Genomic DNA, 15,280 nt, shown 5'->3' with positions numbered 1-15,280 from the left:
TGGTCGTGGAGGGCAAGGGAAACAAACGAGTGCGGATTCATTAAATGAGCGTGATGTCTTCAGTCCACTGCATAGAGGTAGAGCAAGAAAACCAGAAAATGTAGAAGAGTTTAACTTTGAAGAATTTACTAGTGCTGCTGAATGTAAGTATTTTTTATATATTTTTATATCGGTATACAGAATGTCTGTTTTTTAATTTTGTTTTCCTCTTCTGTTTGAATTTAAATGATCTATAATGAAACATAATGGTAAATGTGGTACTGTATTAACAGTGCCGAGTGATGAGCAGGAGTATATTGAAGAAGAGGTCTTTGGATCTCCACTGTGTTATCCGCGTAAGTCTGATTTATATAATGGTAAAATAGTGTAATATTGGGGATTTAGTTGGGGATCTAAAAAATACTTAATATTTTGTAGCAGTTTTGTGGCACATTAATCACAGGCGAGTGAGTGCATATTTTCCTCCATAGTAATGTGTACTGTACTCTCATATGGTCTCGTATCGGTATGATTAAAGTAATAACACTGCCATCATTGGTATGTTGGGTGTTTGATTTTTTCAATTGGGTTATGCATTTTTTTTCCTTTACAGTATTTTTTTGGTATATGGTACTGTATATATGTTGCACCTCATTGCATCAATGTGACATTCACTAAACTTTAATAATAAGTAATGTTCTGATTTAAATTGGGCAATGTTGCTCTACAATATAAGAGTTTTATTAAGGTGAGGTGTTGATGCAATGGGGGGGAAAAACTTTTTTGGTGCCCTTTGTATAGGCATGAAGGAAACGGTATAGTATAAAGTACTTTTTTTTTAAAGACAAGTAGACAGTCCATGCCACACAAATCGATTATGCACCGTCAACAATTGTTTTCAACTTTACCAGTGCTTATGGTTATGGTATTGGCAAGTTAATAAAATAATAATGCACCAAGTTTCTGGAAAAAGGTTATTGCTAATTGCCATAACTATTGCTATAACTATTATTGCTAATAGTACATATTTTTTTCCCCCAAAGTTTTTTTTTTCTGGTCAGTTCAAACAATGATTACTGTAGTGATTTCCTATTGTTCAGTGCTTACCTGTTTGTGTGGGTAGAGATGTAGGTCGATGGCTCTGCTTCTTTACAGTTGCATCTGGTGCTTTTACACTTGTCATGTTCTATGACCTTCATTTGGTACTGTACTTGTTAAAATTGTGAACTGAAGTAGTGTAAAGTTATTGACTTGAAAGTATGTCATTTACCATCCACTGAATACAAATATTTCCCTACATTTTTAACTTTTTTAGACTTAATTTCTGAAGAATCTGCAAGTTTGGGCATAGTTAACACTGCCTTTCCCTACCCCAGGGTCGGCCAAGTGTTTCCCTTGAGCGTGCTCCTGCACTAAAATAGGTATACGTCTCTAATGGAAGTTCTAATATCAATACAGTGGAACCTCGGTTTTCAAGTGACCCTCTTTTAATTTTTCGGTTCTCAAGCTCGCTCACTTCTAAAAATTTGACTCAGTGCTCGAGTTTGTTGATACGCGTATGGGCTGACCGAGCATTTAGCATGCTTCAGTTACCAGTGTATCTGTTCTAGTGACTCGTGCTTGAATTCTTTGTGAAGAATTTCATTTGGTTGTGCTTTTTTTTTTTAACAAGTTCCTATCATATATCATGCCATGGGTTCCAAGAAAGTCAGTGGTAAAGTTCAACCTAAGAAAATAGTTGAGGATGATGATAGAGGAAAAACAAGAGATCATTCATAATGAGACAAGTGTTAAAATGTTGGGAAAACCAGTGTCTTTAGACAAATTCTTAATAAGACAAGCAAGCAGTGTGCCACAACCAGGTCCTAATCCCATCACAATGATTGTACTCTTCAAATTACTTGTACTGTCCCATCTTGAGTATTGCTCAGTACTCACTTTCCCCGTCAGAGCAGGAGAGATTGCTGAAATAGAGGGAGTACAGAGAACATATGTACGGCATACACAGATGTGACAAAGCTCCTAAATTATTGGGATCTCTAAGCTCTCCAAATGTACTCGCTAGAAAGGAGACGAGAGAGATCAAATAATATACACGTGGAAAATACTGGAGGGCAACGTACAACGTAATAACAATGTACTGGAGTGAACGATATGGGAGAAAATGCAGAGTAGAATCGGTGAAGAGCAGGGATGCTATAGGCCCAATTAGAGAACACTATAAACATCAGAGGTCCACGGTTGTTCAACTTCCTCCCAGCGAGTATAAGAAATATTGCTGGAAAAACTGTGGACATCTTGGAGAGAACTAGATTGTGTCTTCAAGAAGTGCCGAACCAACCGGGCTGTGGTGGGCATGTGGGCCTGCGGGCCCAAGCTATCACAATTCAAGCCTGTGGGGAAGCAGAACAACTCCCAACACCCCATCAAGCAGGTAATGTTATGGCTGCAAAACATACGAGAGGGATTTCCCTAGAAATGTCATCACTGCTGTTATAATGGAAGGGGACTTCCAAACACTAACCCCACCATCTCCCTTCATCATTGTCTTCCATATGCCAACACGAGTCCTCAATTAAGGTAAGATGTACTTGTACATACTGTAGTACAAAATATTAGTATGTATAAAATGCATTTCTAAGTTAATATTTTTGGGAGTGCACTGCACCAGTTTCTTACCATTGCACCAGTTTTTCTTACCTCGCAAACACCAACCTACATAGCAGTGTCAAACACTGGAATTTCCCCTTCGTTTGGCCTTCACTATGCCACACTCCAGTTCTATTATCAAGCAAGAACCTAGTTAGCAAGGGACTGGTATAATAGTTGTGAACAATATATGGTCCTTGTTCAGCCATGGTGCAAGCAGACTTCACCACACTACCTGAGAAGCCGTGTTTGTCATTAGCAGGAATGTCTACATTTGTACAGTACTTGTATACATTATCAAAGTTACTCCCTACATACGAGGGTGTTTTGTGTGGTTTAAGGGTTAACTCTGTTACCTCCTTACTCAGTAGATGTGATATAATCATATTTGTCATCTGTATAAATACTGTACAGTAATTGTATTTCTAGGTTACTATGGGTTGTACTGTATTTTGGGATTGGTAGTGATGATGGCACTACTGAAAGCTTGTTCACATCTGGGACTGGCAGTGTAGATTTTACCCTTGTAGTTGGATATCACACAAGACAGTTCTTTTTCAGTGTACAGTATGTATGTACGTGTAGCCCCTCTTGATATGAAACACTGTTTTGCATGGTTTAAAAGAAAAGTTTATAAAGTGTCATTTAATAATATATGTAACAAATTTAATAATCCATCTTCATTGTTTAATATATTTTTTAACCGTTATAAATGCTTCTAAGTACTTTAAATTTCTATTATTACTGTAGACAGACTAATTATTTTTAACACTATGGCTGAAAATGTTAAAAAAATTTTTTTATTACAGTCTTTAATAACCCTGAGGATCTAGACGTGTTGGGTTCTCATGGGACTGAGGGAGACAAGTTAAATCTTGTTCGCAATTCACTGTACGTTAAATTTGACCCTTTAGTGTCAGGTCGACAGTCTCTGGCTCCATTCCTTGCACAGCACCTGAAAGAGTGAGTAGAACTCTCCAAAGCTTTGGAAGTGTATGTTCTTAGTATAGTTGTCAACAAGATATGGAAACTTATTAGTTCAGGTTGAGAGCAGGGGCTAAAAATACAGTATTGTGCTTGTATTTTACATATTGCAAAAAAAAATTAGTTTTTTATTTAGGGCTGTGTCTTAATGCTGTTATATTTGTCATCATAGTTTCAACTTGAAATGTTTAAAGATTACTTGTGTGTTAAGTATTCAATGTATATATATATGATGGTGCTTTTAAATGTGTTCAGGTCTAACAATGAAGTTTTGGACCCACGGAGGTGCAGTGGTCTCATTTCCTTTAGCCCCTCACCAAAAAAGGTTAGTAATTCACTATACCATACCCTGACTTTACTCGGAGGTTGCAGAGCTGGTGTGGTTGACAATATGTTGCTCTCACACGTGTTTTGGCTGTTTATTTTAAATCTACCAGATATATTTGACAGCTGTATATTAATAGAGGGCTAAGTCGAGCTAGTAGGGCTGACACTTAGTTTTATTTTGCCTGCAATTACAGTAATACCAACTCGCTAATTAACAATTCATAGCTATATAGTAAGAAATTGCCTAGTGGTAATGCAATATTAAAATTTCCCAATTCTATTTATTGGTAATACAGTATGAGGACCCCCCCCCCCCCAAAAAAAAAAAAAAAAAAAAAAAAAAATCTAATATTCCAACAGCGGATCCCTCTTAACGGTCCAAATCCATCCACAGATTTCCTTCAAATTTGTATTTAAAAAAAAAATGAAATCTGGATCTTTGGTTCAGCAATTTTTGAATTTAATTTTTTTTAAATAGTATTCAAAATAATGCATTTGTATTTTACACATGTTTTACAAAGTTTGCATAGTACAATGACACCTCGGCTTACGAATGACCCTCTTTAAGAACTTTTCGGGTTACGAGCCCAATTTCTTCATAAAATCTGAATCGGGTTATGAACTTTGTCTTGAGAAACGAAGTTTGTTGACATGTGTATGGCCGACCTAGCGCATGACCCTAATTCTTTGTAAAGAATGTGTTTTTTAGAATTTTTTGGTATTTGAACATAAAAAGTTATTATATCTCCACGGGTCCCAAGAAAGCCAGTGGTAAGGTTCAAGCCAAGAAAACAGATGTGAAAATGACCACTAGGAGCAACAACAAGAGGCAGCTGAGGAAATGTCTTCAGGGAAAGAGGAGGCAGTAGAGAATCTCTTCCTCAACAATGAGGAAGTGGTGTAAACTGTAGGAAGAAATGCAAACGTTTTTTGAAACGACTCGTCCAGAGCAAGCTGTAGTAGGCAGTTGCATTAACCCTTTTAATAACAATGTGATGCCTCACTACAGACAAGTTACAACAAAGGGAAAAACAATCCTCTGAATAGATTTTTACTGATAAAATCGAGCAGCGCGCCAAAAGCAGGTCATAGTGGTATGCAGGCAAAACGTGCCAGTGTGTGTACCCCCAGAGAAGTCATCACTGCCTAATGTAATAATGGAAGGGGGACTTCCCTTCCAAACACTAACGCCTCTCTTCCTCAGTCTTCCATACGCCAACAAGCCATCAATAAAGGTATCTTGGTTATCTTGAGATGATTTCGGGGCTTTTTAGTGTCCCCGCGGCCTGGTCCTTGACCAGGCCTCTACCCCCAGGAAGCAGCCTGTGACAGCTGACTAACACCCAGGTACCTATTTTACTGCTAGGTAACAGGGCATAGGGTGAAAGAAACTCTGCCCATTGTTTCTCGCCAGTGCCTGGGATCGAACCCAGGACCACAGGATCACAAGTCCAGCGTGCTGTCCGCTTGGCCGACCGGCTCCCAGTAAGCAATAACTTGCACATAGTTTAGTACTGAAGATTTGGGTGAATTGGGTATAAAATTTACTTAAGTTAATTTTTTGGGGAATGTGGAACGGATTAATTCAATTTATTTCTTGTGGGAAAATTCACTTCGGTTTACAAATTTTTGGCTTACAAACCGTCTCTGGGAACAGATTAAATTCATAAGCTGTAGTACCACTATACTATAAACTACACAAATGAGCTTGATACTTTTTTTGACATCCAAACCTATTGTGAAGGGACTCGTACCAATTCTTGTGCCTTTCCTTGTTTGAGGGAAGTCTTGTGTGTGTCTCCAAGCATTTTTTATTGGCTTCTTTGATAGGTCTTTGAGATTTGAATCAGTGTAGAGGCAATAGCAGTAACAGCACATGAAAGGTCACAAACTTCCTTACCATTTATAATAAGGCAGTTATTAGAAAAATGTGATCGTGCTTTGGGAAGAAAGATGTTGAAGGTGTGTGGCATTGGTACCCGTGTTTGACATTAAAAAGCAAAGGAAGCATACAGTTTGTGAATAAGAGCTGTGATTTGAAAGTAAAATGGAAACCATGAAACTGTCAAAGTATAGGTGCTGCTGCTTGCCGGTGACTCGTGCAGCACTGTTGCCTGGGATGAGTAGCCAGGTTCAAGCCAAGACTGACATTAACCAGGGACATTGAGGACTGTCCAGTTTAGGGTGATTGCACTAGTTTCCCTCGGAGACGTCGGTGCCAAGTGGAACTCTACACTCGAAATAAATACTAGCCATTCGGTCTTTTAACCCAGGCCAGTTGACTTGCCTGTAACGTTTACTCCCACCAATTGAGTTTTTCTTTGAAGTATAATGAGAATTGAATTCAATTACTGTTCTCTAAAATATATAGACATATGGTCTTGCAACTATTTTCATTATCAAATTTCTGGCTCCACTGAGCTAGAAATGGTATGGTATGGCCATCATGTTGAGAACACGGCTTCTCGTCTGATCGCCGAAGTTAAGCAACATTGGATTTGGTTAGTACTTGGATGGATGACTGTCTGGGAACACCAAATGCTATTGGCATTAAACTTTTTCGAGCCTGTCCCCAGGCAGCGCTCGGGGAATAGAACTCCTCCCGAAACCCTTTCCAGGTATGAGCCAAATGCTAACCCTCTACTCAATTATATTTACTGAATGTTTGTTATATATTATGCAATACAATTTAACCTAACTTAATGCAATGTAATAAAAATAAATAATTTATAACATAATAACCGTAGGGGTGGTAGAAGAAAACGTGTTCAAGAAGCTACGAAAAGTCTTCTCAGAATACTCTTTATTCCCTTCTCCGAGGCTATGGGTTCTACCATTTGTACCAATGGTGGTACCCTTGTATTTGACATATTTTAAGACTGATGAGTGCACCTGATGTAACCTGTGTTTTGTCATGAATTCAAAAGTTTGTTGTCATCTGCATTCCAAAGAAGTGGGTTCAGTTTGAAAGGAAGTTCACAGCATTAAAAAGTTTGCAGTTTTAAGTGTCATTTATAGTGAGTTGTGTATTAATCCTCTATGTAGTGCTTCGCTGGAGAGCCAGTCTTTTAATGGCTGTATTTTGGGGCCGTTTGTTTTTCGTGCACGCACACTTTTGGAATTTTCTTTTCGCAAATGTGTTTATATTTATACTCGGTATTTATAGTAGGAATTTTTGCCTGTACTGTGCTTTAAGCTTAAACATGTATTTAATGGTCTGACTTGTTTCAACACAGCAGCAGAGATGCACAGATCACACAGGAACCCCTGTGAAGGCACTATTTGTCAGTGTAGGAGACGAAACTCTTGCATTAGATGCTACAAGCCTTGAAAACACCGTCGTTAATGATGGCAGGCAACACCACTGTTGTATCTTCCAATCAAACTCTTAATAATACTACCATCAGTACTACCATTACTGATGCCAATGAAACTGTGCTTCATGTACCAGTGAGTAACTTAGACTGACATTAATTTGTATCATGTAATTACCTTAAATACAGCAAATCTTTGAAGGATAAAATTATTCAGAGCAAATATTGCCTGGAGTCAAAGGCTGAATGATATTTCAGGCCATTGTGTTATCTAGTGTCGACTTGATATTATAACCCTAGCAACATCAAAGTGTAAGAGGGTAACTATGGTTGTCCTACCAAGAATGCTCATTGCCAATTTTGGTGCATTTGTAGTATGAAGTCAAATATTATCCTAAAGTTGTGCATACTTGATATCATTAATCCTTCTGCTGTGCACTACTCAGCACAGTGTTTCATAACTATGACAATTTTTTTGTTTACAAAATTAAAATAACATTCATCTGGAAAAAATAGTGCAGTTGAGGGGGTTAATAGTTGTATACAAGATTATCTTGTAATTTTCTTTTTGCACATATAAGTGTGTGTGTTTTATGGTTATTTTAGTAAATTCTTAGTTTTCTGGGATTTGGTTATCAGTATATGAATATATTTCATGCAGATGTGCACGTTACATTTCTATAGGGAAGATGATAGGATTGCCTTCTGCAAAAAAAAATTCTCTATATAACATTTTGCTATAATGTGTGTGTTTTATTCAGGTGATTAACACACAAAGGATGTATACTGAGCGTGAATTGAAAGACAAACTGAAGAACATGGAGCTAATTATGCAGGTAAGATGTCTTTGGTTTCCTGATACAGTACTGGCTTGAATGATGCAGGCTCGATATGATCACTTTATTAAAAGTATTTCTTCATTATTGTCATACTACTATCATATTTGGGGAAGGGGGTAGGGGATTGAAGTGTTGGAAAAGTTTAAGATTCGGTGAAGTGTGTGTGTCCTTTCTCTACATCTTGCACACATACATGTCACAAGATAGCCAGCATAATCACAAAATGGCAAATCATTCCATAGACTAGGTGTATGATGATAAATACTTGTATTCACAGTTTGCAGTGTTTATGTAAGTTATAAAATCAGGTCATTGATATGCATTATTGGCATAATATAGCATTACATGAGCATTATAGCTGATGTTACACCAGCTATACATCCAGTATGTCCTACCAGGGGACAGACCCCTGAACCTGGCCCCCTGCAAAGCACTGGGTAGGGGATTGTTACTCCAGTATCACCTTCACTGAGAAAACATCCAGAAAGTAAGAGAAGAATGACAACTGCTAGGTTCATAGAAAATGAAGCACAGATGAACATTTGTTGGACCCATTGTACAATTTGCACCTAATACGAACTGTTTGGCTTGTGCAGGAATTGAGGCCAAGGGTGACTGTATGGTATTTAGTATTGGGAGTGTCTATGTACTTGGGGACCACATATTCAAATTAAATGCCATGATTACAAAATTCCTTATTCTTAGAACTTTCGGTTGAAGGAATAATGAGCAGTGTGCTGCACACTTTGAAGTTAGAATAATTTGTTCTATATGCCTCACATTTAGTAATAGTTTCATGAGCCTTACAGTGGGTACTGGTAATAACTTATAATCAACATGCCTCAACACATTGCCAATGTCCAAAATCACAAACCTCACACACCTGACTCCTTTATTTTTTTTTTCCCCCTTTTCATTAAATATTTTTCATGACTTTCATGTCCTTCCAAAGTACTGTAGTGTGTACAGTATATTTTTTGTATCATAGCATATATATAACATGTTTGTATTACTATATTGATGTGATAAGACTGAGATAAGTTGGTAGACTTGTTTTGTCAGCTACTACTCAAACATTGTATGTCAAAGATATAAGTTATTTGTATTTTTTTGTCTTACATAGGACACTATGCTAAGGAAGAGCCGTGAATTTGAGGACGTTCAGAAACGATTAAATCGCGAGTTGATGGAACAGGATATTGCAATGTCTGGGCTTGAAGAAGAAAATTTTTCACTCAGGTTAGTGCATTTTTTTTTATTTTTAATCAAACTACTCAAGATAGTTGCTTGTCAGGTCATAAAGTACACACAGGTGCTTAACATAAACCTGAAAGCCTTTCTGTAAACATCCACAAAATTACTGTCAACTAACACAAACACCTTCAGCCCAACTTTATATTATATCTGGATCTTCCTCAGCTCGGTCGTCACCAGGTAGAAACGAGAGCTTTGTGAAGTGGCTTAGTAACCATGCATTCAATTTGTGCAATACAGTGGTACCTTTGATCATGAATTTTAATCAGTTCCCAAAGACGGGTCGTAAACCAGAAATTTGCAAACTGGAACGAATTGTCCCATAAAGAATGTACAGTGGGGCCTCGACTAACGACCAGTTTTTGGGAACATTAAATTCTTAAGTTGAAACAAATTTTCCCATAAGAAATAATGTAAATTGAATGAATTTGTTACACACCCCCAAAAATATAACTTGGCACTTTCATGCTATCCGAAAAAAAAAAATATCTTGCCTCGTGTGCGCGCGGTGTTTCGGGCGATCGAGTGGCAACACTGAAAAATGTATACTCTTTTTCCCTGTCCTGACCTTAATTTTTGATGTACGTATTTCGTTTTTGTAGCAATGTGTTCACAATAGAATGTTCTAGAAGAACATAAGTATAAAATGTCACACAAGGATGCGTTAGATCGGCACCAAATAAAAAAAAACTACGTCGATCCCTAGCCGTGAGTGCCAAATAGCTATTTTTGAGGGGATAGTACACCTTGAAAGAGAATGGGCCACACCATGTCATCACCTATTTGGGAAAACGGAAATTTCATGGAGCACATTTTGAAACTATCCCAAAGTTGATCGGATAAAAAATGGATTTTATAGAAATATTTTTTCTCCTGCTGCTTGAGCGCGACACTTACTCGGATTAAAGAGAAATATAGCTGTCGCTCTCAAGCGACATCGGTCCGCAAAAGTGTTATAACCATGCGGACAACCTGGGAGACCCAAGCCCTGGAACAGGGGACGAGGGAAACCGGATGAACCCAAAGCGCATCCCCAGCCACCCCAGCTGAAGCGCGCAGGTAACGGCAAAGAGCTGCAACCAGACAAAACACATGATGCGCCCCCGGCCGAACCAACCAAGCATCAATGACCCACGGACCCCTCCGGAAAGTAGCCGTCTCGTTCTTCACCAGAAAAGACGGAGAAGGCTGCAAACGGACAAACCTACCCCCAGGACCAAAAGAGCAGAAACCCTTGCGCTGGAGGAGAGCATGAAGCTCCCCTACCCGGCCCCCAGAAGCCAATACCAACAAAAACAATCTGGAACCGAAGGGGCCACCACAAACCGAGGAGAAGATAGGAGAGCACCCTGTCCAAGGACCAGGATGGCTCGGGAGGCGCATGAGCAAGCCGGAGGTGAAACATAGCACAAGAATGCTTGCGGAACAGGGTGGATGTGACGTCCATCCCGAACGTTAGCTTGAGCGGCTCCGCCAGCGCCGCACGATACGAGGCGACAGTATTAGGCATCAATTGACGGTCCTGAAAAAGCCAAGAAAGGAAGGACAAGACAACCCGATCCAAAAGAAAAAGACAACCTACGAAGAGCCAGAAAATGGCAAAATGACCGCCAGGAAACTTCATACTGTTGCCGAGACAAAACTCTCAGGTGGGACACCGTCAACGAAGCCACCTAATCACCATAGAAATGGTGATATACCCGTGTCAAAAAGCCCGGACGCGAAGCGCAGAAGAGAAGATCGAACCAGCCCCGTACCAGACTGGGCCGACCTGCTGAAAGAGGCGAAGCCGCAGGAAACATCCCGGGTTCGGACATAGAGCCAATAGCACCGGAAACCAAGGCTGGGCCGGCCACCAAGGCTGGGCCGGCCACCCACCAAGGGGCCACAAGGACTACTCTCCCTAGGAATGTCTCCAACCGAACCAGAACCCGAAGCAACAGCTGGACCGGGAGGAAGAGGTACAGGTAACCCCACCTCGACCAGTCCTGCCGAAAGACATTCGCCGTGAACGCCTAAACCTAACATGCAACGTTGATGCTGCCTGTACCCTAACAGGAACATCCTGAGAGTAAAACTGGAGCACAAGCAGAGAACATGACTTCCAAGACTCCGGGATCAAGGTGTCGTTGACCCAACAGGCAGCATGACGGAGGCAAAACAGATGACGCAATGCATTAGACCGGCACCAAATAAACTACGTCAATTACACTTGGCGTGTCAACAATACAATGGTCTTACCACGATAGTGCAATGCTATGCCATTCTCCCAAATAGGCTATGCGGCTATTAGAGAAAACAGAAATTTCATGGGGAACATTTTCAAACTATCCCAAAGTCGATTGCATAACAAATAGTTTATAGAAATATTTTTTCTCGTGACTCGTGAGCGAGTCCGCTGTGCGACCTCAACACAAAAAGTGGTAATGCTCTCGAGCGCCGTGATAACGCTAAAGTGTTAAGAAAATGTGTGAAGTATGGGAAGAATTGCAAAGTTTTGTTGAAAAAACTCACCCAGATAAAGCTGTAGCAGGCCGTTGCATTGACCTTCTAAATGGCAATGTGATGTCTTACTACAGACAAGTGTTAAAATGTAGGGAAAAACAAGTGTCTTTAGACAGATTCTTAGTAAGACGAGCAAGTCTGTGGTATGCAGGCAAAACGTGCCAGTGTGTGCTCACCAGTGAAGTCCTCACTGCCTGATGTTATAATGGAAGGGGACTCCCCTTCCAAACAGTAACTCCTCTCCTCCTTCCCCCTCCTCTCCATCTTCCATACACCTACAGCATTCATCAACAAGGGTAAGTAATAACTTGAACATAGTTTTGTAGGTTTATTTAGATGAATTAGGTATAAAATTTAGTTTGAAGTGAGGTTTTTGGGTAGTCAGGAACGGATTAATTCATTTCCCATTATTTCTTCTGGGGAAATTAGCTTCTGATTACGAGTTTTCGGAATACGAGCTGTCTCCAGGAATGGATTAAACTCTTAAACCGAGGTACCACTGTACATATCTGGAGATTTCAAGTATTATGTACTAATGTAAACATAGCATACAGTACATTAACAATGTCTTTCTCTTAGGTCGAGTATTAAGCAGATGCAAGATGTAATGGCCAAAATATTGCAGCATGAGGCCACGAAGGAAAAAGAGCACAAGAATCAGCTACTTCTATTGGAAAATCAGTATGAACTGAAACTAACCGCTCTCCAGAAAGAATGTGAGCAGTGTAAAGACGAGATGAAAAAAGCAGAAGTTCCATTATTTGATATGGTCAAGTAAGTCCAATACGGTTCATGCTAATAGTGAATTTTGACATGGTTGGCTATCACCACTTCCAAATTAGTACTTGTATGTGTGTGTACTCGCCTAGTTGTGCTTGCGGGGGTTGAGCTTTAGCTCTTTGGTCCCACCTCTCAACCGTCAGTCAACAGGTGTACAGGTTCCTGAGCCTATTGGGCTCTTATCATATCTACACTTGAAAATGTGTATAGTCAGCCTCCACCACACTCCCTAATGCATTACATTTGTCAACCACTCTGACACTAAAAAAGTTCTTTCTAACATCTCTGTGGCTCATTTGGGCACTCAGTTTCCACCGTGTCCCTTAGTGCGTGTGCCCCTTGTGTTAAATAGACTCTTTATCTACCCTATCAATTCCCTTGAGAATCTTGAATGTGGTGATCATGTCCCCCCCTCACTTCGCTGTCTTCCTGCGAAGCGAGGTTTAATTCCCGTAGTCTCTCCTCGTAGCTCATACCTCTCAGCTCGGGTACTAGTCTGGTGACAAACCTTTGAACCTTTTTCAGTTTAGTCTTATCCTTGACTAGATATGGACTCTATGATGGGGCTGCATACTCCAGGATTTGCTTAACATATGTGGTATACAAAGTTCTGAATGATTCCTTACACAAGTTTCTGAATGCCGTTCTTATGTTAGCCAGCCTGGCATATGCCGCTAATGTTATTCTCTTGATATGGGCTGCAGGAGACAGGTCTGGCGTGATATCAACCCCAAGTCTTTTTCTTTCTCTGACTCCTGAAGAATTTCATCTCCCAGATGGTACCTTGTATCTGGCCTCCTGCGCCCTACACCTATCATCATTACATTGCATTTGTTTGGGTTAAACTAACAACCATTTGTTTGACCATTCCTTCAGTTTGTGTGTGTGTGTGTGTGTGTGTGTAATTACCTAAGTGTAGTTACAGGATGAGAGCTACGCTCGTGGTGTCCCGTCTTCCCAACACTGTCATAGAACGCTTTGAAACTACTGACGGTCTTGGCCTCCACCACCACCTCGCCTAACTTGTTTCAACCGTCTACCTCTCTGTTTGCGAAAGTGAACAGTGTTTGTGTGTGTATATATAATCTCAATAAAAAAATGGGAAAAGGGAACCTTGAACAGGATGTTTATGTATAATTTGTTACTTTTTCTATGAAATTATATACTTTTCTATTTTTTACAGGAAATTTGAGAGATTACGTGAGGTGTCGGAAAGATTATGGAAAAATGAGGAAATTTTGAAGTCCAAAAATGAGAGCTTGGAAACTAAGTTGGCACAGAAGGAAGAAACATTCAAGAAAATAATTAAAGTGGTGGAAGAAAAATATGATAAGTAGGTTTTTGTCTTCTGATTTGTTGTTCCTGTTCTGGATATATTTCTTGGCAAAACTGATTTTTCATTCCTCTGTGGAAAGAAGATATGCTATCTTTTATGATGTGCATTAATTAATATATTCTTAATGCACATTTATATATCACTCAAACCCCCCAACCATTTCCTGCTTTCCCAGTAACATGGCCTGAGGTGGACTCTCAGCCCAGTCTAATTGTAATGTTATGATTTCACTAAATATGTACGTTTGTTTGTGCTCACTGGTTGTGCTACTTTGCCTCGAGTTCCTCGCAGGTGGTTGTGTAGATGTTTATCACGAGGCCATTTGTATTATACAGTTTACACAGTAATTGTTTAACCTGCATAATAGCCAAACCCTCTTGTAAAGTTCATAAGGAAATATATTTGTTTCTGCCATATTTTAACACTGACATTTAATGATAAAATGAACACAAATTTTTTTAAAACATTCTTTTATATAAATATAAATAACTTTTATAATTTTGTTTCCAGATATTTTAGAATCACTTAAAATTCCTATAAACCGTTGTAGGCCTAATGTGCTCGGTAATACTCTATTAAAGGTCATTAAACTGTTTGTATTGCATAGTCATTTAAAACAGTATATTAAATTTGTATTATAAATTCATATGCTCCTTAAAATGTGTTTTAGGGCCCAGGAAGAGTATACATCAACGAAGCACACTCATGAACAGGAAATAAAGAAAGCATCGTTGATGTTGAGGAAAGCGGAACTGAAGATCCTCACACTCACGGAGACGGTGGAGAAAACCACCACTGAAAACCAAAGACTGAAGGATCTGATTGAGGATATCACCAAGAGTTTGGATGGAAATTAACTTGAATACTTTCATTTTTCTTAAACATGTTCTTCATTATTACTTTTATTATTAAGTTTTCCACCTGCTGAATATAGGTAATTTTACACATTTGTTTTTATTTAATATTTGATATTTGTTAATATTGACCATTTTATTCGCATCTTTTCTATTTTCCTCCAAATCCAATATGTATGGAGTTTTTATTCAGCAGTATATTTTAATATTTCTTACTTTGTCTATCACCTTACTTTGTATTGTGAAACATCCTACTTATGAAGTGTTTTAAGTCTGCCTAAAAATGGCTTGAGCAGATATTGCTTATTTACAAAACTGGGTCAGTTATGTGCAGCTTAGTGGAGTAATGTTATTTTAGCTAATCTGTTTGTGGAACATGCCTGGGTAATCTAATAAACCAACTGACTAGGAAACTACTAATGCAAGCCATATATGGATGAAGTAAAAAGGCTGCCTTTC

General features: G+C 39.2%; 1 protein-coding gene across 1 annotated transcript in view; it reads left to right on the top strand.

Annotated features, from left to right (window-relative positions):
- Positions 1-15,280, top strand: part of LOC123763895 (titin homolog) — a 33,031-nt gene extending 17,751 nt beyond the window's left edge. Inside the window, 11 exon segments of the mRNA XM_069330119.1 lie at positions 2-143; positions 273-335; positions 3,438-3,591; positions 3,868-3,937; positions 7,176-7,292; positions 7,294-7,389; positions 8,015-8,089; positions 9,216-9,331; positions 12,431-12,625; positions 13,815-13,964; positions 14,638-15,280. Coding sequence (XP_069186220.1) covers positions 2-143; positions 273-335; positions 3,438-3,591; positions 3,868-3,937; positions 7,176-7,292; positions 7,294-7,389; positions 8,015-8,089; positions 9,216-9,331; positions 12,431-12,625; positions 13,815-13,964; positions 14,638-14,824 — 1,365 coding nt within the window. The 3' untranslated portion in view covers positions 14,825-15,280.

Source organism: Procambarus clarkii, chromosome 23, assembly GCF_040958095.1.
Source record: "Procambarus clarkii isolate CNS0578487 chromosome 23, FALCON_Pclarkii_2.0, whole genome shotgun sequence".
In the NCBI taxonomy this organism is placed as follows: Eukaryota; Metazoa; Arthropoda; class Malacostraca; order Decapoda; family Cambaridae; genus Procambarus; species Procambarus clarkii.
Note: the sequence above shows the minus strand (reverse complement) of the source record. Positions and strands in the feature narration are given on the sequence as shown.